The sequence below is a fragment of the Chelonia mydas genome, chromosome 2, assembly GCF_015237465.2.
Source record: "Chelonia mydas isolate rCheMyd1 chromosome 2, rCheMyd1.pri.v2, whole genome shotgun sequence".
NCBI lineage: Eukaryota > Metazoa > Chordata > Testudines > Cheloniidae > Chelonia > Chelonia mydas.
Window position 1 is genome coordinate 228,130,204 of NC_057850.1, and position 25,674 is coordinate 228,155,877.

Here is a 25,674-nt window from a genome sequence, read left to right on the forward strand (position 1 = left end):
GGGAGGGAGCAGTGGGGAAGTACATGTGGGGCACAGAAATTCTGGGTGGTCATACCATCCCTGGAGGTTCAGAATTCACAGGTCTCGTTTTATGTAAGTTTTAAACTAGAACTAGTCAAAAATCTTGTGACGGAACAGTTTTGCATTGGCAAATGTTGATTCAATGGAATTGAAATCTTCCACAGGAACGTGTTGATTCTTGAAACTTTTGATGTCTGACAGGCTCAGCTACCCCTGTGATCAGCTCCCTGGGCTAACTGGGGAGCTGGGCAGTTGGCTCCCCAGGCTATCAGGGCTTCCTGGCTCCCTGGGATGTTGTGAGGATAAATGTATTAAAGATAGTGAGATGCTCAGATACTACAGTAATGGGAGTATTATAAGTACCTAAGATAAAACACAAGAATGTCAGCATAGGTGGATACCTTGATGCCAGCCATACACCCATTCTCTGCCTTTGATTCCAATATTTTGGGATCCCCTAAGGAGGTTTTTTTGAGGGGGAGAGAGAGGTGGGTATATGTAAACGAGACGGTGCCAAGGGGGAGTGACATCCTAACCTTGATTTTTCTGTCTCTCTCCACTTTCAAAATGGACTTGAGCAAAAATGTTATTAAACATATCAGAGAAAGCGACAATATATTTTCTTTTTCAGTTAATCTATGAAAATATTCAGTATGAGTTAAACACACAAACTCAGCCCTGACTCTCTGTTAGCTTATCTGTCTATTGTTATTTACACAGAGACGTGTGGTTTATTTTATGATAATAAGAGTGATTCTGTTATTTTTCAGTAAATATTAATGAGATCCAGTAACATACAGTGGAATAGGATTAGTTACTGTGTTACATTCCTTCTTCATTTCAGACTGCAGAAATTGTAGTAAGTGGCAGCAGTGAGCTCAGAAATAGGGCTTCGGAAGTTGTTGCAAGTTGGTTGCGCTGAGGTAGAAATCAGGTTGCTGAAAGAGTCGATATTTGGAAATCATTTGCACATATATTTTCCTGAAAATAGACTGTACAGAAATCCCATCTGAGGCTTTGGCAAAAGTCCATAGTCACAAACAGAAGAAAATATCAGCGAATATTTCAGGTCAGATAAACAAAAGTGAGAGCCAGGAGGACAGTCCCTCAACCACATACATGATAAACCCAAAGTTCTGTTTGCTCAACTGCCAGATGACTCTTGTCAGGGAGTCAAACAGTGCTCGCTGAAAAAATATATTCCATGGAGCAGCCTTAGAGTTCTGTCATTACCACCTGAAGAGGAGAAAACAATTCTTTCAGTTGAAACCACAGGGGAGGATTTAGATAGGTAGAAATATTTATCGAAGTTGGTCTTTGGTGGGGCCACCAAAGCTACAATATATAGAGAGTGGATACCTACTGCAGAGGCTTTAAGAATCTGTATCAGTTCCACGGCACAGTAGGCCCTCCTGAGCCCCAGGGAGAGATGCCTTCCAGCAGTAGAGTGCTTCCAACTCTGTATGATGGGGCATTGGTTCAATTCAATTTTGAGTCATAGGAAAGAAGAAAACCTACTGAACCACTATTATGGTTTCCTGTAGCAACTGTGTGTTCCATTGGGGACCGTGTGTCCCAGTCCTATCATGCTTGTCTTGTGGGACCTGACGGGATCACACGACAAGTTGATACTGTGTAGCCACAGGCATTTTAGTGTAAAGTATTTTGAGTTAAAAACCACAAATGGCATTTGAAAAAACTGAGCGGAAGTGGAAGGAAATGTTCATCTTGGTTAGTCGGTCCGAAAATAGATACAGGAGTCACTGCACCTTTAAGATGTTTTATTCAGTTGCATGGGAAATATTTATTGGTAATATAAGGTTGGAGAACAAATTGCACATTCACTAATATTTCAGCAGATAATCTGAGCAGGGAATCATGTCCTTAACACTTGTATGCAATACCCATCGTGTACATAGGCTCTTGAATACCTCTGTTCATGTCATTGTGAACTGATGGCATTATGCTCACACATAAGTTGATCAGACTGTTATCTAGAAGGCATAGGGCCAGACTGTGATGAGTTTAGATGGGAAGCCTACATAACACCACAAACATCATCTCTGTTACAGGAAGCCCTTTCTCAGAGCCAGGCACTGAAGCACTGACAAGTATTTCTGTGTATCAGATCATGCTGGATGACATTTATGTGCTCAAAGAGTGTATAAATTCTGTAGAGAAAAGGAAAGCACAGGCTTCAAAGGCACACTAAGCTACCAACAAGATGCGTACCGATGCAGAGGCAAGTGTGAAACATATAAAGACCACGTTTCAAGTCTAATACTATCGTCTGTGACAGAATAACTTATGGGCAATGCATGTGCCAGCTATTCCATGTCAGACAACGGCAGATAGTGTGACAAAGGAATAGACCAGACAGCTCATTTGATAATGTAACAGACTTACATAAGAAACTAATGGTCTTTGGGTTAATTTCATTAACTGGACACTAAACAGTCTGTGTGATGTCCTGTTTAGAGCTGTGCAAAATCACAGAATTATAAAAATGTTGAGCTGGAAAGGACTTTGAGGAGTCATCAAATCCAGCCTCCTGTGCTGAGGCAGGACTGAGTAAACCTAGAACCATCCCTGCCAGGTGTTCATCTAATCTGTTTATAAAAACCTCCAGTGATGGGGATTCCACAACCTCCTTTGGAAGTCTATTATGGAGCTTAACTACTCTAATAGTTAGAAAGTTTTTCCTAATATTTAACCTAAATCTCCTTTACTGTAGATTAAGCCCATTTCTACTTCTCCCTCCAGTGGACATGGAAAACAATTGATCATAGTGATCTTTATAACAGCCCTTAACACATATGAAGACTTTTATTAGGTCCCTCCTCAGTTGTCTTTTCTCAAGGCTAAAGATGCCCAGTTTTTTAACCATTCCTCAAAGGTCAACTTTTCTAAATCTTTTATAATTTTTATTGCTGTCCTCTGGACTCTCTCCAATTTGTCCACATCTTTCTTAAAATTTGACACCCAGAATTGGACACAGTGCTTCAGCTGAGGCCTCACCAGCGCTGAGTAAAGTTGGAAATTACCTCCCATGTCTTGCAGATGACACTCCTTTAAATACACCCCAGAAAGATATTAGCCATTTTCATAACTGCATCGTATTGTTGAGACATATTCAATCTGTGATCCACTCTACCCTTCAGATCTGCTTCAGCAGTTACTACCATCTACCCATTTTATAGCAAGCTGTGAATTTGATTTTTCCTTCCTAAGTGTAGTACTTTGCACTTGTCTTTATTGGAATTTTCATGTTTTGACTTTAGAACAATTCTCCAATTTGCTAAGGTTGTTTTGACTCCTAATCTTGTCCTCCAAAGTCCTTGCAACCCCTCTCATCTTGGCGTCATCTGCAAATTTTATAAGCACACCCTCCACTCTATTATTCAAGTCATTTATTAAAATATTAATTAGTACTGGACCAAGGAATGACCCGTGTGGCACCCCACTAGCTATGTTCTCATAGAATGACAGTGAACCATTGGTAACTACTCTTTGAGTACAGTCTTTCAACTAGTTTTGCACCCACCTTATAATAATTTAATCTCAATCATATTTCCGTAGTTTCCTTATGAGAATGTGATCTGGGACAGTGTCAGACACTTTCTATAATCAAGATATGTCACATCTGCTTCTTCGCACCTATCCACGAGGCCAGTAACCATATAAAAAAAGGAAATTATGTTGTTTTGTCATTGACAAATCCATGCTGACTATTCCTTATAACCCTATTATCCTCTAGGTACTTACAGATTGATTAATAATTTGTTCCAATATGTTTCCAGGTATCAAAGTTAGGCTCAAGTGATCTATAATTTCTTGGATCCTCATTGTTCCCCTTTTTAAAGATAGGTACTATGTTGCCCTTCTCCAGTCCTCTGGGACCTCAACCGTCCTCCAGCAGTTCTCTAAGATAATTGCTAATGGTTCCGAGATTGTTTCAGCTAGTTCCTTAAGTACCCTAGGGTGACTTTCATTAGGCTCTGCCAACTTGAATACATCTAAATATTCTTTAACCTGTTCTCTCTCTATTTTGGCTTGTGTTCCTTCCCCTTTGTTGTTGATATTAATTGTGTAAAGCACCAGGTCACAATTAACTTTTTTAGTGTGGGCTGAAGCAAAATAGGCATTAAACACCTCATCCTTGTTGATGTCATCAGCTATTAGCTCTCCTTGCCCTCTAAGTAGAGGACTTACACTTCCCTTCATCTGTCTCTTGCTCTTAGCCTTGAAGGCTAGAAACTTAAATTTTTTTTTCATAAATGAGATGAGATTCTCACATCCGCATGACTCCAGGGGCTGAGGATTTAAATAAAACACAAAGTATCTCAAGACATGCAATAAAATTGTGAGAGTAGGCAACACTTTACTTTGGCAATTTATATAGCTTGAAGTAAACATGCCAATTTATCTGTGTCTCTGAAGTCTAGGTGCAGAAGTGGTGCCCTTCCCAAAACTCATTGTCCTGTAGTAAAATCTGTCTGAAACAACAAGTGAAAGGTAGTGCATTTCCCAGTACAGTAGATATATCCTATAGACTAACATTTTACTTATATTAAAAGGTGATTTTGTTCTTCTAAGAAATAATTACACAAAAGCCACAACACCCATTTATTTTCAGCTATTTTTGCAAATACTACTCCTGTTTTGTTTTATTAATAGTGTAATTGTTCTGTCTCAGTCCACACTGTACCTGGTATTCTCCTGTCCATGCCATCTGTGTTTAACTATTACTCGAAGCTTTGAACACTTAATTTCTGCCTTACCCATTGTTCTCAAATACTACCTGGATCTATTGTTCAGCATGTTACCAGAATACTCACAGCTGGCTGAATATTATGTCAGCAATTTTAAGTTTCTGTCTGTTCTATCCCTATTGTTCTCTTGCATTGAGTGTACTCAGTTTGTTAGCTCTTAGCCTTGTAGGATACGTTTACACAGGGATAAAAAACCCGTGGCTGGCCTGGGTCTGCTGACTAGAGCTTGTAGGGTTCAGGGTATGCACTGAAGAATTGCTGTGTAGATGTTCAGGCTCGGGCTGGAGACCAAGCTCTGTGATCCTCCCCCCTCACAGGTTTCCAGATTTCAGGTTTCCACCCAGGCCTGGATGTTTGCACAGCAACTTTTTAGCCCAGAGTCCAAGCGCCATGAGCCTGAGTCAGCTGACCCAGGCCAGCCACGGGTTCTTTATCGCGGTGTAGACATACCCATAGGGACTTTTAACTTCTGACTCCAAAAGTCACAATGCAACTACTGGCAAGGGGTGTTGGGAAGGGCGATAACAGCTCAAAATGCTCTGCTTGAGGTAAGAACAAATATCTGAATGCAGTTGTCCAGATGACAAACATAAAACATTTATGCCTCCTGTTTTCTGCCAGTGCCACACAATGGTTTAGTCTCTGGAGAACTGTAATACTTTGGTCTACTTCTGGATGTTGGGCTTTGCTTGGGGGTGGTTTGGTGTTTACTGGCCTGTGATATACAGGAGGTCAAACTGGATGGTCCCTTCAGGCCTTAAACTCTATGACAGCGCAGGCACAGCTGCAATAGCTGGTGAAATGCATAGGTGGCAGGTGGTTAGGATGAGAGGCAGCTCAGCCCTCCCCAGATCTTTCTGCCTTTCTGGGCTGAGCCGTGGCCTGGACTGCACCACTGCCCCATGGAGGGGGCAGGGTGGGAGAAGGAGAGGGAAGGGAAAAACCATTCACTGCTTCGCCACATTCTGTACCTCTGCCACCTGGGCCTGGGGCTGCCCAGTGCACATGTGTCGTAACCCTCACCCTGGCACTACCACCTGCTGCAGCTGCAATGCAGCCACACAGAATACTGTCCTGGGGAGAGAGTTGGCCAGTGAGAGGGCAGCTGGAGCTGCAGTGGGGGGCTCATAATCCACCCAAAGGGGGCAATTGGAAAAAACTGTTAGAGAAGGAGAAGAATGGAGATGCTGAGCTAGTGGATGAACTGGAGCCTGGGTAGAAGGGGAGGTGATTAAATAAAAGAAGACCAGGAGCATAAAAGTAGGGGGTTGGGACCTGAGAAGGAGGAAAGAAAGAAAATAGGAGAGATTTCAGGTTAGGAGAAGCAGAAAAAATAGACCTGCGTACGTGAACAGACACTGTTAGTGGAGAGAAGTAGAGAGAAATAAAATCTACAGACTTACCAGAGAGTGAGTATCAAGGGAAAAACTTGAAAGGAAATATAATTGGTGAAAAAGGGAATTGATCAAAGAGCTGTGATAGGTGCAAACAGATCCTGGAAGAGGTAAACGAGAAGCCCACCCACAAAGGAGCTAATATGTATGAACAGAGAGAATGACTGAACGTCTATTGAAGGAATACAGTTCAAAGGTGCCTAATGGACAAGTGAGGGCCCATTAGGTGAAGAAACCCCATTTGTGGATAAACTAATGAAAAAAGGTACAGCCACAAGAACATCAAATCTAAGGAGCGCTTCAAGCTGTAGAGAAGCAAAGAACAGGCAGCAAGAGTGGAGTTGGACTTACAGCCAAGGAGAGGAAATGTTGATTCTTCCTTGAAGTGACAGAGTATATTGTAGAGTAATCTCTTTTGTTCTTGGTACTAACAATGCATTTGATACTAACTGCCCAGCCTGTACAAGCTCACAAAAGTTAATGCATTGGGAACCTATAGTTCATTATTATAAGTAGTAAGTCTTTGGTAATGTTCTATATTATTTATGTTCCTGGTACAATTCTGAGGTTTTCTCTTATAAAACTTCTAAAAATGTAAACTTACCCTTTTGTCTTGGTTGCCTCTGCCTCTCCTCACAGTTAGCATAGTCTAGCCAGGTCATCACACATGTACTCTTCCCTGGGAATCATCAATGGACACTCTCAACGTAACCTACACTCTGAATGTGCCAAAGCCAGCCTACCTTCTCCCCCATCCCACTCCCACCTCTCCTCAATTACTATCATACATATGCCGGGAAGTAAGTACTCTCCTTTCCCTGTGCTTAGTCATCACTATGTATGTGCTAGGCTAGAGGCATACACACCACAATATATATGTGTCAGAGAGATCGCACCTGAGCTTGGCAGGGATGCATTACAGACACACAAAAGACAACACTCCCGCTTGCTCTCCCTCCTCCTCTGTTAGGCAAGGTTGGTGCAGTGCCCGGGGGAGCTGGCTGGGACGCATGTATGGGGTGTGGGGGGGAAATTGTAGGAAAGATAGATTGATGTGGGGGGAAGAAAAGAGAAACGAGGCAGGGATGAAGGTGAAGAAGGGAAAGATGAAGAGGAGAGGGAGGGAGGAGGGTGAAAGGGGGAATGATAGAGGGACAAGTGCATGGGCAGCACGTGAACTACCGGTTGGAGGAGGCTAGCCCCCAGCCTTCCGCCCAAGGCCCTACTGGAGCCCAGAGCCCCACCGGCCCCCACCCCAGGCTAGTGCCCCCAACCCCAGAGCGCTGGGAGGGCGGACAGCCTCCCCAGCCCTGGGGCACCCGGCGGGAGGGTGGGAGGCGTGGCTACAAAGTGGAAGCAGGGAGTCTGGGGACAGAACTTGAGCCACGCCTGGCTCTTTGGGGAGGCTGTTTGGGGAGTCTATGGTACCAGCCTCCCATGGATAAGTGGGGAAGAAGGAGGTGAGGGGAAGAGAGTCTTGTGTAAAGGGGAGATCCTGAGGTGATGGGGGGAACCCTGAGGCCCCATGTCTGGCGGTCCTACGGCCAGGAAGGGTGTGGGGCACAGCTCTGTGGGGAGAAGACCCCACCTATGGGCAGACTCGTGTGTCAAGTGACACTGTGGTGGACTCCTTCAAATCTGCATGCAGCAAGAGCCAGTAGGCCAGAGTGAAAAGCCAGGTGCAGCCTGATGGGACCAAAGCTGCCACTGTGGGCTGGGGTTAGCCCCCACAAAATATTTTCACCAGCTGCCTATGGTTACATGATATATGAGCTGGAACTCTATGAATACACCTCTCAAGTTTTTCAAATATCTTTTCTAAATGAAGGTGGTGCAGCAGAATAGGAGACAATATCTAGTATTTAAGTGTATTGTAGGATTTCAAGGAAGCTGATGGCATCACCGAATCTAATCTCTGATAAGGAGTTCCTATATGCAATGCAGTTGTAGCCCTGTCGGTCATAGGATAGTAGAGAGACCAGAATATGTGCTAACTATTTATGCTAAACAATCTGTTCCAGCTTGCATTTAGCTGTAATGCTTGGAGTACCTTTCTCAGACCTGAAGAACTCCATGTGGCTTGAAAGCTTGTCTCTCTCACCAATAGAGGTTGGTTCCAATAAAAGATATTACCTCACCTACTTTTTCTCTCTAAGGAGTTCCGGTGGCATTCATCACTGTAGGTATCTAGACACTTTTCATAAGATTTATGTAGCCCTCATGAAATAGAGCAGGGTAAGAACATATAAGTAACACTAAGCATTATCAGATTTGTGATGGGCCTAGGGGTCTTTCAGTGTCCCTGCGGGGACCCCTTAGTCCTGTTGACCCCCTGTCCAGAGTAGAAGGATGCCCTGCAGACCCAGACAGCAGCTGGTTTTGGGGGGGATTAACTCCCTACAGTGGTTCAGTGTAATTTTAGGAATGTACTACCAGCTAATTAAGATTTAGCTGAGGCTTGGTACATTCAGCACCTTAAAGAAAGAGAGAGTTAGCCCCACTGCGGGGGAGGGGCAGGGGTTTTGCTGACCAGAAGGCTATATACAGGGTGATCTGGGGAACTCTAAGAGTTTCCCCTAGTTGTGTTTGGTATTTGCTAGCCAGAGAGATGGATGGAATGCAGCAGCCAGAGACTTTTGCCAAGTTTGTGGTGTTTTATTTAGATTAGAATGCTTTGTAACAGGGTGGCTTGTCCCTGGTCTTGAGAGCCTGGGGCTAAGCCAGCCTGATTACGGGATAAGCCCCACCTGAGTAAGGAAATTCCCTATAAAGGGCAGCAGGTGGCTGCAGTAAGGAGGGGTGGGGGGAGAGAAACTCAGAAAACTGCAGGTAGCAAGAAAGTCTCCTGCAGGGAAGACCTTGACACCCACAAGCACTGACTTTCCAAAGTGCCGGGGGGTGCTCAAGCCCTGGCTCTGTCCCAGGCCCTGCCCCCACTCCACCCCTTCCCCTGGGCCCCACCCCTTCCTGCCTTTGCTCCACCCCCACCCCGCAACTTCCTGCCCAGCTCCACCCCCTTCCCAAGCACGCCGCGTCCTCACTCCTTCCCCTCCCCCCCAGAACCTCTTGTGCGCCACGAAACAGCTGATTGCGTCGGGCAGTAGGCACGGGGAGGGAGGGAAAGGTGCTGATCCATGAGGCCTGCCAGTGGATGGGCAGCACTGAATAGGGGTGGGGGGTAGAGCTGATGGGGGCTGCCGATTGGTGCTCAGCACCCACCATTTTTTCCCTGTGGGTGCTCCAGCCCCGGAGCACCCACAGAGTTGGTGCCTATGTTAATATTAAAGGGTTTGGAAGCCAGAGTGGGAAAGCTGAGACTCAACCCATAGGGCTTGGGAGTCATTGCCAAAGTTGGAAAGGCCCCAGTCAAGAAGGCATGGAAGTAGAGTGAATTGGAGGCTGCTGGAAGTGAGCGGGCTCCAGCAGAAAGACCTGGGACCAGGGGTTCCCCTACAGACACTATAGGGAGGAAAAGTCTGTGAGTGACCCAACAAGAGGATAAAACTGATGGACTGTGTTTTGAAACTTTTTTTTTTTAGACTGTGTTTTGAGTTTTATTTTGGAGCTTTATTCATGTGAAGAATCTCGGGCCGTTCAGAATGGGTGGTGAATGGACAAGCAAAGCCTGTGCTGGGTTTGTGTACAGAGCCCTTTGATGGAGAAGTTATTAGCAGGCACAGCAGAGCCAATTCCAGCCATGAGGAGGCACTCAGGAAACAGTTGCTGGCTACACCCTCAAACTAGAAACCCCAGACAGAGTTTGTGTGTTTAAACTTGAGCTTCCTGGGAAATCTCTCTCTTGAGCCACTTTGACTCTGGCTATGCCATAAGTACTCACTCAAAATAGGCCACTTGCAGTTATATAAACTTTATTAATAACAAAAGCAAAAGAGCCATGCGCTGTATTAAACCTCTCACTGGCATGATGGACTTTATGTTGACAAATGTTTATGCAGAGTATGCAGTAAAACAACCCAAGGAGTCCTGTGGGACTGGGACGGACGTATCCTTAATGTAACCTTCCTTAAAGCACAAGAAGAAAGGACAAAGATCTCTGTAGTGGCTTTTGCTGTCCAAAACTTGATCCATGCCATGTCATATACAAGCTATAAAGAACAGAATAGGAAGGGATGGTTTCAGCTTGACTGGGTACAGCAAGCTGTTTTACATAATCTAAAAATGCAGGGAGAGATTTACAATGTACCATTGTGCACCTCAATCCCCTTTGTGTCTTTGAAAATCTGCCCCATATTATCAAACATTGAGAAGATCCTGAGCTGGGGTAAATTGCCATAGATTTATAAATGGAAATGTGACAGTTTATACCTGCGCAACATCTGTGCCATTACCTCTAAAGGTCCTCACCATTTGCCATCACACTTCAACTCTCACGCCCTCAACACCTCCTTTTAAAGTGTTGTTTTCTCCCACAGTGCCTACTGATAGGCAACTGGAAGTGTAATGCCTCAGCTACTCATAGAAATGGTTCAGTTCAAACATAAGAATGGCCATACTGGGTCAGAGCGAAGGTCCATCTAGCCCAGTATCCTGTCTTCCGACAGTGGCCAATGCCATTTGATTCAGAGGGAATGAACAGAAGAGGTAGTCATTGACTGATCCATCCCCTGTCATCCGCTCCCAGCTTCTGGCAGTCAGAGGCTAGGGATACCCAGCACATGCAGTTGCATCCCTGACCATTTTGGCTAATAGCGATTGATGGATCTGTCCTCCATTAATTTATCTAACTCTTTTTTTGAACCCCGTTATAGTTTTGACCTTCACAACATCCCCTAGCAATGAGTTCCATGGGATGACTGCGCTGTGTGAAGAAGTATTTCCTTTTGTTTGTTTTAAACCTGCTGCCTATTAATTTGACCCCTGGTTCCTATGTTATGTGAAGGAGTAAATAACACTTCCTTATTCATGTTCTCCACACCTCTAAATCATATCCCTGCTTAGTTGTCTCTTTTCTAAGCTGAAATCTTTCCTCCTATGGAAGCTGTTCCATACCCTTAATGATTTTTGTTGCCATTTTCTGAACCTTTTCCGTTTCTAATGTATCTTTTTTTATATGGGGTGACCAGCACTGCATGCAGTATTCAAGGTGTGGGTGGACTATGGATTTATATAGTGACATTATGATTATTTTCTGTTTTATTGTCCTAATGGTCTTCTTATCCTTATTCCTAATTATTCCTAACATTCTGTTAGCTTTCTTGACTGCCGCTGCACACTGAGTGGATGTTTTCAGAGAATCATCCACAATGACTCCAAGATCTATTTCTTGAGTGGTTACAGCTAATTTAGATTCCATCAATTTTTATATATAGTTGGGATTATGTTTTCCAATGTGCATTACTATGCATTTTTCAGCGTTGAATTTCAGCTGCCCTTTTAAAGGATCCCTTTTTGCCTCTAATCACTTCTTTTACTTTGTTGTTTAGCCATGGTAGCACTTTTCTGATCCTTTTACTATGTTTTTTAATTTGGGGTATACGTTTAATTTGGGCCTCAATTATGATGTTTTTAAAAGTTTCCATGCAGCTTGCAGGCATGTCACCTTTTAATTTCCATTTAACTGGATTCCTCATTATTATGTAGTTCCCCTTTCTGAAGTTAAATGCTACTGCGATGGGCTTCTTTTCTTGCTCACAAGGATGTTAAATTGAACTACATTATTGTTGCTATTATAGATTCATAGACTCATAGATATTAAGGTCAGAAGGGACCATTATGATCATCAAGTCCGACCTCCTGCACAATGCAGGCCACAGAATCTCACCCACCCACTCCTGCGAAAAACCTCTCACCTATGTCTGAGCTATTGAAGTCCTCAAATCGTGATTTAAAGACTTCAAGGAGCAGAGAATCCTCCAGCAAGTGACCGTGCCCCATGCTACAGAGGAAGGCAAAAAACCTCCAGGGCCTCTTCCAATCTGCCCTTGAGGAAAATTCCTTCCCAACCCCAAATATGGCAGTCAGCTAAACCCTGAGCATATGGGCAAGATTCACTTGCCAGATACTACAGAAAAATCTTTCCTGGGTAACTCAGATCCCACGCTATCTAACATCCCATCACAGGCCATAGGCCTATTTACCATGAATATTTAATTACCAAAATCATGTTATCCCATCATACCATCTCCTCCATAAACTTACCGAGTTTAATCTTAAAGCCAGATAGATCTTTTGCCCCCACTGCTTCCCTTAGAAGGCTATTCCAAAACTTCACTCCTCTGATGGTTAGAAACCTTCGTCTAATTTCAGAGCTCAGAGTTACTACATAATATTCCTTTTTGACATTGCTTCTCTGGTATGGAGGAACCACAGATGAATCATGGCAATTTCTCCCTCCTACAAACTTCAACACCAGAGGTAGTGTTACTGATTTTGCTATGTAAATCTGCAACGGTACTAATGTATGACATTGAGAGCTGAAAACAATAGCTGGCAATAGAAAATTACTGTCCTATCCATAACTTTATGAGAAACCACCCTTAGAATGCCTCTGCATATTTATAGCTGCCTCTGGAAATTTCCACTACATGCATCTGAAGAAGTGGGTATTCACCCACGAAAGCTTGTGCTCCAATACGTCTGTTAGTCTCTAAGATGCCACAAGACTCTTTGCTGCTTTCACAGATCCAGACTAACACGGCTACCTCTCTGATACTTGACACCCTTAGAATGCTCTCCTTCCATTAGCATTATGGGGGAGATAAGCATGTAAGATGCATTTCCATTTGTTTTGTTCTTCCAGCTAATATTCTAAGGAGAACAGGTCAAGAAACAGTTTTCCCATCCTGTGAGAATTTTCAAAAAAAATTCCCTTCCTAAATCAGGACAAAAAGTTCAAACTGTAAATATGAAAAGAACTTCAGAGAGGGTCAGTTGAAAATTCTTTTCATTTTTGATCTTCTAAAATTATTTGTACATTGTTTTACTCTAACGCTTCGTCTACACGGCACACCACTGGCGCTGGCAGGCAGTGTACATGTAGCTGCATGCTGCAGAGAAAGGCGAGCAGCATCCACACTGTGGTGAGGACATACTACCAGTGAAAGGCTTTGGCAGAAGCGAGGCAGCGTGGAAAAGTTTCAGTAGCTCCCCACTGCTTGAGCCTTCACTTGGCAAGGAAAAGCTCTGGCTAGAGCCTTTCCTCGCTGCTGAAGTCTTTCCCTGCTGCTGGGAAAGACTCTTACAACAGGGAACTGACAGTGCCTTTCCCAGCTGGAGGAGCCTTTTCCAGCAGCGGGGAGGCAATGGGACATTACACTACTAAAAACACCAGTGTAGATGAACGGGCACAGCTTGGATGACTAGAAAGTATTTAGGGTACGTACTTGCATACCCACACTCTTCAGGTGTATCTTTAGTCTACTTGACTAAGCTGTGCCTCACCATACACTGTTGTTTGTACCCGTGCTTGGGGGGGAGGAGGGACTGTGCAGATATGTAATCGACATGGTATCAAAAAAGCATGCAATGTAGACATTCCCTAAGGTCTTGTCTACGTGGCCCTGTAGTTCGAACTATAGGGGGTGTGAATTGCCATGTGCTGCGCTGTAACTCCTCCATGTGGGTGCTGCCACCGTGAACAAAAAGGTACCACTTGGGTGCGCACTGCAGTTCACACCTCCATAGTCCAAACTATCGGGCCATGTAGGTAAGTCCTAATGAAAAGACATTTTGCCCTGAAAAACAGAAATTTTTTAGAAAATGTTTAATCAGGTTGAAACTTTTTTCACAATGTTTAGGAACAGTTAACTTGTCAAAACTAACCCTTTCCCATGAACAGTTTCAAAGTTGATGAATTGTTTCATCAAAAATGTTTCATCAAAAAATTATCAACCAGCTCTAACTCTAAGTTCATTTCATGATTGAAGGTGGATAATATGCATCCACCATGACCATGCTGTTCTCCTACCATTCTTGCTCTCTGGGAAACAGAGGGGGTAAACTATCTCATCAGTGACTGGTTTCACACTGTGATATAATTTAGCTCAAGAATGTGCATACTAGAGATGAGTGAATCTTGGGTTGAATATTTATGGAAAGATTAGGAGTACTTGTGGCACCTTAGAGACTAACCAATTTATTTGAGCATAAGCTTTCGTGAGCTACAGCTCACTTCATCGAATGCATACTGTGGAAAGTACAGAAGATCTTTTTATACACACAAACCATGAAAAAATGGGTATTTACCACTACAAAAGGTTTTCTTTCCCCCCACACCCCTCTATCCTGCTGGTAATAGCTTATGTAAAGTGATCACTCTCCTTACAATGAGTATGATAATCAAGGTGGGCCATCTCCAGCACAAATCCAGGTTTTCTCCCCACTCCCCACCCCCCAAACCCACTCTCCTGTTGGTAATAGCTTATCTAAAGTAATCACTGTCCTTACAATGTGTATGATAATCAAGGTGGGCCATTTCCAGCACAAATCCAGGGTTTAACAAGAACATCTGGGGGCGGGGGTAGGGAAAAACAAGGGGAAATAGGTTACCTTGCATAATGACTTAGCCACTCCCAGTCTCTATTCAAGCCTAAGTTAATTGCATCCAATTTGCAAATGAATTCCAATTCAACAGTCTCTCGCTGGAGTCTGGTTTTGAAGTTTTTCTGTTGTAATATCGCAACTTTCATGTCTGTAATCGCGTGACCAGAGAGATTGAAGTGTTCTCCGACTGGTTTATGAATGTTATAATTCTTGACATCTGATTTGTGTCCATTTATTCTTTTACGTAGAGACTGTCCAGTTTGACCAATGTACATGGCAGAGGGGCATTGCTGGCACATGATGGCATATATCACATTGGTGGATGTGCAGGTGAACGAGCCTCTGATAGTGTGGCTGATGTTATTAGGCCCTGTGATGGTGTCCCCTGAATAGATATGTGGGCACAGTTGGCAATGGGCTTTGTTGCAAGGATAGGTTCCTGGGTTAGTGGTTCTGTTGTGTGGTATGTGGTTGCTGGTGAGTATTTGCTTTAGGTTGGGGGGCTGTCTGTAGGCAAGGACTGGCACATCTCCCAAGATTTGTGAGAGTGTTGGGTCATCCTTCAGGATAGGTTGTAGATCCTTAATAATGCGTTGGAAGGGTTTTAGTTGGGGGCTGAAGGTGACGGCTAGTGGCGTTCTGTTATTTTCTTTGTTAGGCCTGTCCTGTAGTAGGTGACTTCTGGGAACTCTTCTGGCTTTATCAATCTGTTTCTTCACTTCCTCAGGTGGGTATTGTAGTTGTAAAAATGCTTGATAGAGATCTTGTAGGTGTTTGTCTCTGTCTGAGGGGTTGGAGCAAATGCGGTTGTATCGCAGAGCTTGGCTGTAGACAATGGATCGTGTGGTGTGGTCAGGGTGAAAGCTGGAGGCATGTAGGTAGGAATAGTGGTCAGTAGGTTTCTGGTATAGGGTGGTGTTTGTGTGACCATCGTTTATTAGCACTGTAGTGTCCAGGAAGTGGATCTCTTGTGTGGACTGGACCAGGCTGAGGTTGATGGTGGGATGGAAATTGTTGAAATCATGGTGGAATTCCTCAAGTGCTTCATTTCCATGGGTCCAGATGATGAAGATGTCATCAATATACAGAAGTAGAGTAGGGGCGTTAGGGGACGAGAGCTGAGGAAGCGTTGTTCTAAGTCAGCCATAAAAATGTTGGCATGCTGTGGGGCCATGCGGGTACCCATAGCAGTGCCGCTGATTTGAAGGTATACATTGTCCCCAAATGTAAAATAGGTATGGGTAAGGACAAAGTCACAAAGTTCAGCCACCAGGTTAGCCGTGACATTATCGGGGATAGTGTTCTTGATGGCTTGTAGTCCATCTTTGTGTGGAGTGTTGGTGTAGAGGGCTTCTACATCCATAGTGGCCAGGATGGTGTTATCAGGAAGATCACCGATGGATTGTAGTTTCCTCAGGAAGTCAGTGGTGTCTCGAAGGTAGCTGGGAGTGCTGGTAGCGTAGGGCCTGAGGAAGGAGTCTACATAGCCAGACAATCCTGCTGTCAGGGTGCCAATGGCTGAGATGATGGGGCGCCCAGGATTTCCAGGTTTATGGATCTTGGGTAGTAGATAGAATATCCCAGGTCGGGGTTCCAAGGGTGTGTCTGTGCGGATTTGATCTTGTGCTTTTTCAGGGAGTTTCTTGAGCAAATGCTGTAGTTTCTTTTGGTAACTCTCAGTGGGATCAGAGGGTAATGGCTTGTAGAAAGTGGTGTTGGAGAGCTGCCGAGCAGCCTCTTGTTCAGATTCCGACCTATTCATGATGACAACAGCACATCCTTTGTCAGCCTTTTTGATTATGATGTCAGAGTTGTTTCTGAGGCTGTAGATGGCTTTGTATTCTGCACGGCTGAGGTTGTGGGGCAAGTGATGCTGCTTTTCCACAATTTCAGCCCGTGCACGTCGGCAGAAGCACTCTATGTAGAAGTCCAGTCTGCTGTCTCGACCTTCAGGAAGAGTCCACCTAGAATCCTTCTTTTTGTAGTGTTGGTAGGGAGGTCTCTGGGAATTAGTATGTTGTTCAGAGGTGTGTTGGAAATATTCCTTGAGTCGGAGATGTCGAAAATAGGATTCTAGGTCACCACAGAGCTGTATCATGTTCGTGGGGGTGGAGGGGCAGAAGGAGAGGCCCCGAGATAGGACAGCTGCTTCTGCTGGATTCACTTCTCCTCACTCTCTGGCTTTCATCCATTTGCACCTCACGCCCCATCTCCTGGTCTGCCATAAGAAGAATTGGTGGTGGGGGCTCAGTAGCACTTGTAGCATCTCTGCTAAGATGCATTGCCACTGATAGAAATGTAATGGAAGACACAGTTGCATGCGTTTCTTTTCTCTCCTTGCAGCATTTATCAAATGCCTATGAATCACCTGCTTCTCTGAAGCACATCCAGTTCATTGAGAGTGGACTGAGAAAAACAGATGACATTTTGCATTGTTATTTTTGATTTGGCAAAACATGATTTTTTTTAAAAAAAACTTACGTATTGGTTCTTCAGCAAGAGAAATTGAGGTTTTTCCAGCTCTTGCTCTATATCTACATCTCTGCCATTTTTTTCTTCCACCATTCCTTAATCTATCTATGTCACCCAGAGGACTTTGTTCTGGTCTCCCTGCCAACGTCCTGGGCTAGAATTCTCGCTCCGAATAAAGCATTTACTTAGGAAGATAATATAATGTGGCAGGCCATAGGCACAATAATACCACTACTGCCAGAAAGTACTAACTGTGTACTGGGCTGACTGGCAGATGGTCCTGAACATTTCAGTGCATTTTTCCTCTAGACTGATTTTACTGATTCTGAACACCAAGTATATTATATAACTCTTTCTTTGTTCATAGTTACTGAACACGGTCATTGGGTTTGTGCTGTGCAAACACAGAGGAAGACACAATCTCTGTTGCAATCAGTTTCCAATTTTATTTCCTTCCAGCTTATAAAACATTCCTCTCCAAAAGCTCTAAGTCAGTGGTGGGCAACCTGCAGGCCACAGGCGGCCCATCAGGGTAATCCGCTAGCAGGCCGCAAGACAGTTTGTTTACATTAACCGTTCCACAGGCACGGCCACCTGCAGCTCCCAGTGGCCACGGTTTGCCTTCCCAGCCAATGGGAGCTGCAGGAAGTGACGGCCAGCATATCACTGCAGCCCACACCGCTTCCCGCAGCTCCCATTGGCTGGGAATGGTGAACCGCGGCCACTGGGAGCTGCTGGTGGCCGTGCCTGCGGATGGTCGATGTAAACAAACTGTCTCGTGGCCCGCCAGCAGATTACCCTGATGGGCCGTGTGTGGCCCGTGGGCTGCAGGTTGCCCACCACTGCTCTAAGTGCTTCTAGAACAGTCTAGGTCAGATAATACAGTTCAGACACACACAATACCAATCAAGTTCAATCTCATAATGGTTCAGATGTTTTTTTACCTGTCTCTGTCTCTTTTGGTTGATGATGAAAGGTTTTCTTGGAGATATGTAGTTGTAAAAAAGGATTAGAATGAAGAGGAGGAGGTTGTTTTGCAAAAAGGAGAGTGCTCCAAGCATAGGGTTTAGGATGGAAGAGGGCACAAAAATAAGACTGGTAGAAGGATACAAAACAGGTGTCTATGAAGGAGGCTTTGGCAGCCGTAGGGGTTGTTAGAGGAAATGAGCAGAGCTGTATAAGTAGGGCATGATTTCATGGCCTTGAAGATTAGGAAGAAAAGCTTGAACTTGATGAAGAAGCTGAGAGGAAGTCAGCAAAGAGATTGAGAGAAAAGAGTGCATGATTGGAGTGATGAGAGAAGTTGATTGTAGTAGCAGCGTTCTGTATGGACAAGAAGACAAGAAGAGGCCAGAAGGTGAACAAAGATAATTACCAATCAGTGTGAGGAGGGATGTTGTAGAGGAAGAGGCAGCTGGGTTTTGAGAGTCCAGAGTGGTGGGGAGGGAAGGGAAGGGAAAAGAAGAGAGGCATCATATATATCACCAATGTCCTGATGCTAAGGATGGTGATGTTATCAAGAGTAATACAGCGAGGGTTTGAGAGGCAAAATGAGATGCTCAGCTTTTATCATGTTTATTAGAAGGAATTACTGTGAAGTGTGATATAGTTGCTATAATAAATGTAATCAATCAAGCTGTGGGACGAGGCCCACCAAAGAATATTATAACAGTCCACTAAAAATCTCCTTTGTGCTCTTGTAGCCTCTGGATACTGTATATGCTTTCATTTTGCTAAAAGTCCTCAGAAGTGTGTTTAGAGGTTCTATCACTCCATAGCTTGTCATAGGGCCTTTGCCAGCTCCCTGCAGAGGGCAATCAGCACCCAGAACTGTGCCAGTGGGTTGATCAGATTATCTAGTTACTTTACTGTAAAATCTCAATATGCAGTTGTAACACCGACATACCCCGGTCGTCAGTGGGCGGGATTGAACCTGGGCCTCTGGAGTTTAGTTCATGAGCCTCTACTGCATGAGCTAAAAGCCATCGGGCTGTTAGCTAAGGCACTAGAGCAGACTCATTAATCTCTCTCTCTCTAAGTGGTCTCGGTGACACTAGATGGGACAGATCACCACACCCAGGAGGTGTGTGGGTTACACAGTAATACAAGCTTGAAAATGTCCACTGCTTATATTGTATAAATCCAATTCTGCATTTGAATCAACAACTATTTCCCCATGAAAGCTGGCACTGAAGCTCTCTTTCTTTGTCTCTCTGTTCCATAGGTTATCATTTTGTATTTTGAGCCAAGCATATTTCGCTGTGTTCTCCTAAGATGGGTTCGTCTTCTGGGCTTTACTACTGTTTATGGAACTGTGACACTCAAGCTCCACAGGTATTTCATGTATTATTAATTTCCATCACTGTGGTAGTATGTACTCTGTGTGTGGTCAACTAGAAACGAGCGGTGAGAATTTATTATAAACAACAGCTCTTCCTGAGGTTTAAAACCAATGTCTCTCTCTTCTCAATGTTCCTGAAGTAGTAATAGTAGTAATATTAGTTTTTGAGGAATCTATATGCCAGAGTGGTTGAGTCAAGGCCACAGGATTCGACTAAGGAGGAATAATTGATACAGGGGTAACCTTTGGGTGGGCTAGAGTTCGCTTCATTGCCCTTCTCTAGTGCCTTAAAAAACCCCAACTCCCATAGAAAAGTAGCTGGAGATCCAGAGTTCAATCTCTTAAGGATTTTCAGCAACAATTGCACAGGGTCAGCCTCCCCATATTCATGTCCCAAAATGAATGAAAGAAATGAATTTAATTAAACAGCTTTATAAAATCTTATGATAAAGAAACATAATGATCTAATTTTACAGCATAACATGGGTATTTTATAATCTACAGGCATTATCTTCACAGTTATGCATAAACATAAATAAAGAAAACAAATTAAACTCTGAATAGTTCAGTCCCCACAGAAATACAGTGAGAAGAAACAGTGAGGACCCAACAGCTTAGGCTGAGTCCCAAAAGCTAAGGGTATGGCTACCCTATGAAATTAGGTCAATTTTATAGAAGTCGATTTTTAGAAACTGATTTTATACAGTCAACTGCATATGTCCACACTAAGCACATTAAGTTGGCGGAGTGCGTCCTCACTACCATGGCTAGCATTGACTTACAGAGTGGTGCACTGTGGGTAGCTATCCCACATTTCCCGCAGTCTCCGCTACCCATTGGAATTCTGGGTTAAGCTCCCAATGCCTGATGGGGCAAAAACATTGTTGCAGATGGTTTTGGGTACATCGTCAGGCCCCTCTCCCTCCCTCCATGAAAGCAACGACAGACAATCATTTTGCGCGTTTTTTCCTGGGTTACCCATGCAGACGCCATACCATGGCAAGCATGGAGCCCGCTCAGCTCACCATCACCGTACGTCTCCTGGGGCTGCTGGCAGATGCGGTACTGCATTGCTACACAGCAGCAGCTCCTTGCCTTCGTGGCAGATGGTGCAGTAGGACTGATAGCCATCATATGTCTCCTGGGTGCTCCTGGTAGACCTCGGTGAGGTCGATCAGGGGCTCCTGGACAGACATGGCTATTCTCCTCTTAGAGCACCGAATGGGAGCCAGAGACTCCAGGTCATTCTCTTCTTTAAGTTTCGTCTCATGGAGATTCAGTCCTGCTTGGAATATCATGCGACCTGGAGGCTTCTTCCTCAGGCTGCTCTCCCAGCTGGCAGCACCGTTCAGTCGCACCTACCCCAGCCTACCCCTTGCTCCCATGGCTCATGAAGCCTGGACAGTGGTAAGGAGCAGTTCAACTATAGGCTGAGCAAGTGCAGAATGGTGGTAGAATGTGCCTTTGGACGTTTAAAAGCTCGCTGGTGCTGTTTGCTGACTAGGTCAGACTTCAGGGCAACCAACATTCCCATTGTTATTGCTTCTTGCTGTATGCTCCATAATATCTGTGAGTGTAGGGGGGAGACGTTTATGGCGGGGTGGGAGGTTAAGGCAAATTGCCTGGCATCTGATTTTGAGCAGCCAGACTCCAGGGCAATTACAAAAGCACAGCAAGGCGCACTGCGCATCAGAGAGGCTTTGAAAACCAGTTTCATGACTGGCCAGGCTTTGGCGTGACAGTTGTGTGTGTTTCTCCTTGATGCAAGCCAGCCCCCTTTGTTGATTATAATTCCCTGTAAGCTAACCACACTCCCCCCTTCGAAATAAAGTAACTATTGTTTTGAAACCATGCATTCGTTCTTTATTAATTAAAAAAAAAATGAGATAACGGACAAGGTAGCCCGGGTGGGGTGGAGGAGGAGGGAAGGAGAAGGCCACATTGCTTATTGTAGCCACACTAAAAATCAAATTGTTTGAATGACAGCCTTCTGTTGCTTGGGCCATCCTCTGGAGTGGAGTGGCTGGGTGCCCAGAGCCTCCCCCCCGGCATTCTTGAGCGTCTGGGTGAGGAGGCTATGGAACATGGGGAGGAGGGTAGGTGGTTATACAGTGGATGCAGCGGGGGTCTTTGCTCTTGTTGGCTTTCCTGCAGCTCCAACAGATGCTTCATCATGTCCGTTTGCTCCCCCATTAGCTTCAGCATCGTGTCATGCCTCCGCTCTTCGCGCTCACTTAATTCTTTCCTGGCCTCTGCCACTGAATGCCTCTATGCATTAAGTAAGCTGTGCCCTAACAGTGTGGGAGGACTGCATGAGCTCAGAAAACATGTCATCGTGAGTGCATTTTTTTCACCTTCTCATCTGCAATAACCTCAGGGACGAAGATGATGGGGGAGCGGAGAAACATTCTATACTCTACAATTCTGGGGGGACTGCATAGTCACCTGTGCTGCTGAGTTCACCACGCTGACCAAACAGGAAATGAAATTCAAAAGTTCCCAGGGCTTTTCCTGTGTACCTGGGTAGTGCATCGGAGTTCAAAGTGCTGTCCAGAGCGGTCACAATGGAACACTCTGGGATAGCTCCTGGGGGCCAGTACCATAGATTTGAGTCCACCCAACCCAAATTCGACCCAGCAAGGTTGATTTTAGTGCTACTCTCCTCGTCGGGGAGGAGTACAGAAGTCAATTTTAAGAGCCCTTTAGGTCGATGGACAGGGTTGGTTGTGTGGATGCAGTCATTTTTAAATCGACCTAACGCGGCTAAATTCGACCAAACCCCATAGTGTAGACCAGGCCTTTGTCTCAGTTAGAGTCTTTGATCATGAAATCTATACACTCTGCAGAGTCTAAAACATCTTACCACACTTGCTTGTAGGAATCTTCAGTTGGAATCCATCCAGACTCTTCCTCTGTTGAAATCACTACTAGCCAGTCAGCTACCTGATTAACCAATCACTCAGTTAAGTGTATAGATTTGAAGAAAAATGTTACAAGAAAATACAAAACCGAGAATAGCAAAATATAAATGTCTCTTTCCCCATTACTACATTTAAACAAAAGTTGGTGATCATACTAGTTGAGACAATTTAACTGGAACAGTTTGGCTAAAATCAAAACAACGTTCAAAGCATACAGTTAAAATCGAAGAAATTATTTTTCCCTCCCAAATTCCCCTTGCTATAATTAACATTGCCCTGTAGAGAGTTAACAATATCACTAACCTGCTTCCCTGTTAGAGAGTTAACAATATCACTAACCTGCTGCAAAATGCTTCAGAGTTAAGGATAACAGCCTGCTCTGCTCCTGGGCTCAGCTTCTCCCAACTCACACAGAGTACATGACCCCCTGAAAAGCAGCTACCCTATTAGGCACATGGGTTACACAGGCACATTGTAAAATCATACAGAGTTTTTAGCAGAGGGGGAAAAGATTTATTTGAAGATAAAGGGGAGTAAAATATCTAAACGTTCCTTCAAGGGTCCAAAGAGAGGAAAGTGGTAAAGGATTTTTTTGTTTTAATGTTATAAATGTTTTGATACCACATGGTGATGGAGGCTATAGAAAATCCTAAAACAGACAGAATGCCATACATGCTTATTATAAGCTTTTCAAGGCTCACAAGCCAAAGGTTGCTTTCCTCAGGCACAGATGGCAAACAGGCTGAACTATCTCAGATGTAACTGCCTGCCAGAGAAAGTGTTCAGGGAATTTTGGGTTATGTATGAAGAAATTCGCTGAACTAGCAGAGCACTCAACTGGGGATGCTGATACTTTGAGACCCAACTTCAAATCCCACCTCTATAGCCTCCTTATAAATCAATGCCTTTTGTGGGCATGTATTAGATAAAATCTAAACACTTTCCCCCTTACACCACAATGAAAAGAAATACAGAGGAATACTTACTTATACATCCATCCCCTAAATGTATTTATGAAGAGCGAGCAAAAGAGAGTATATAAATATTAGCACGTAGAAAACTGATGAAGCTGTAAAGTAGTCATGCTTATGTTTTACTCTAGCTTCTTTAATCCATTGGCATGATATACAAGTGAGATCCAGTATAATGCTCTGAACTGTGCTATGATACGGCCGATGACATCTGGATTTTGCACTAATTATATGTATTGATATCAGTAGGTATACTTTGCCTGTTTGTTTAATGGTGTCTGATCACCTCTTTGCACTGAAATATATCAAAAAAGTCACAAATGATACTCTAAGTACCTTCTTTGCAGAGGATGAATTCTGGTGTGAGAAGGGAAGTATATTGGAGGACTTCGGAAAATATAGAGGAGAATTGGGGGTTTTGTTTAGAGGAGCTATTATCTTGAGCTCAGAATAAGAGCCTAGGAATGTCTAGAATCCAGATTATTGTTCCACATGCGGTTCTGTAACAGGCTGATCACATGACTTAAAGTTAACATGGATGGTGATGCCATATTGTGATAAGGGACCTGGAATTGCATTTAAGTAAGGCGAGGAAAGGATTGGAAAATAGAATAGAAGCTCTTGTACCTCTAGATTGCCCGTTCAAATCCAGGCAAAGTTGTGGGACCACAACAGTTGTTACCTGATGGCTGTTCAGTTGCCTGTGTAAACTGAGTTCTCAGTCTAGTTCCTACAAGCCAAGTGTCTATGCTAAAACACACAAGCCTCCATACCCCCTGCTCCGCAACGTCGCCACATTTCACACTACTTAGTACTTTTGCTGACAGTCAAGCACGTTATGATGAATGAACCCCTAGAAATAGGTCTCTCCAAGCTGCAGTAGAGGCAATCACAAGGGTATATATTCATATGAAAATTTTAAAATAAAATTAAAACAATACAAACAAAAACCATACTGGGGCACGACAGTTGGACTATGTAGAGAAAGTTTTAAGAACTCTGGTTTTTATTTCTTGGTTGAAATTATTGTGCTGCTGATGTTAGGCCCAGAATAAGTAACTGCATTTTTCAGCTATAACATTTACATTATCATTGGATTCATTTAATGTCTCTTCACGACTTTATGACTACTCCACCTCTTGTAAACTGCTTTAATTGGCTTTTATGCCAGTTTATTCAACAAGGTGTGCATTTTTGTTTCTATACTCTATAGCTGCATGTCTGTATTGTAATCTTATGCCTTGCCTTCTCTATTTACTATTTATTATTTATTCTCTATTTATAAACATTTTGGGCATGTCTTCCTCCAAGTATAAGTAGTGATCCTGAAGGACTGAGTAAACCTATGATACATATTTTAAATAATAATTATAATTGAGTCATGTGAGGTAAGAAAGAACTGGCTGCTGTATAAATCCGCACAAGACCAGCATTGAGATTCTTGGAAGATCTAATTTAATCTATGATCATAACAGAAATGAAGAATGGACAGAATAGACAACTGAAGATTTTCTGTGGCCACATCCACACTTACTTGTGGGAAGAACTTGTTTATGACAATGAATTGGTTATTTTGAGATCAGCGGGAATCCTAGGACAGTGGAGCAGCCCTAGGAATGATGCTAACAAAGTCTAAAGGATCTCCAGATCAGCCACACATTACTCATACCTACCTTCTGCAGTTCTTTCAGAAAACCCGAAAGGTGCTGTATACATGTGCCCAAACCGGCTGAACAGCCTATTGTAGGAAGAATGGGTAAAATAAACAGCATCATCTTCTGTCTTTGATCAACCTATCAGTGCCATTTTTATGTCATCCATTCTGACCCTCAACCACTTTTTATTCACTGTGCATTTATAAATAATGAGCTGAATTTATAACTCCACTTTTTCTTGAGAAAACAGGAAAATGAGCTAAACTTAACGGATTTAAATTCAGGGAGGTGAACAGAAGACTCTAGTACTTTCCTCAACAATGAAGTCCACAGAATGTTTCTAGTGGATCAAATGCAATGCTGTTCTAAAGGTAGCCCTTTGGGGTCAAATGAGCTGCTGATGTTGCTTCTTTCTATACATCTCTGTGACTGCAGATTGTCTCTGTGTCCTTGTCTGTGTTTTTTATTTAAAAACAGGTTCTATGCTTAGATTTTATTTTTGGAATGTCTACCATCTTGGCATCAAAATTAAAGAAAAATACACAGAAGAGGCTGGGTGAGAGAGAGTAATTCTGGAGGGAAGAATGGTCATGTACTGTTCTTTTTTTGGACCATCGGTTCTCAA

At 43.7% G+C, this 25,674-nt stretch overlaps 1 protein-coding gene across 1 annotated transcript in view; it reads left to right on the forward strand.

Moving 5' to 3' along the window:
- Nucleotides 1-25,674, forward strand: part of GPR158 (G protein-coupled receptor 158) — a 306,945-nt gene that overhangs the window by 221,441 nt on the left and 59,830 nt on the right. Inside the window, exon 6 of the mRNA XM_007058480.3 lies at nucleotides 19,386-19,495. Coding sequence (XP_007058542.3) covers nucleotides 19,386-19,495 — 110 coding nt within the window. The remainder of the gene's footprint in view (nucleotides 1-19,385; nucleotides 19,496-25,674) is intronic.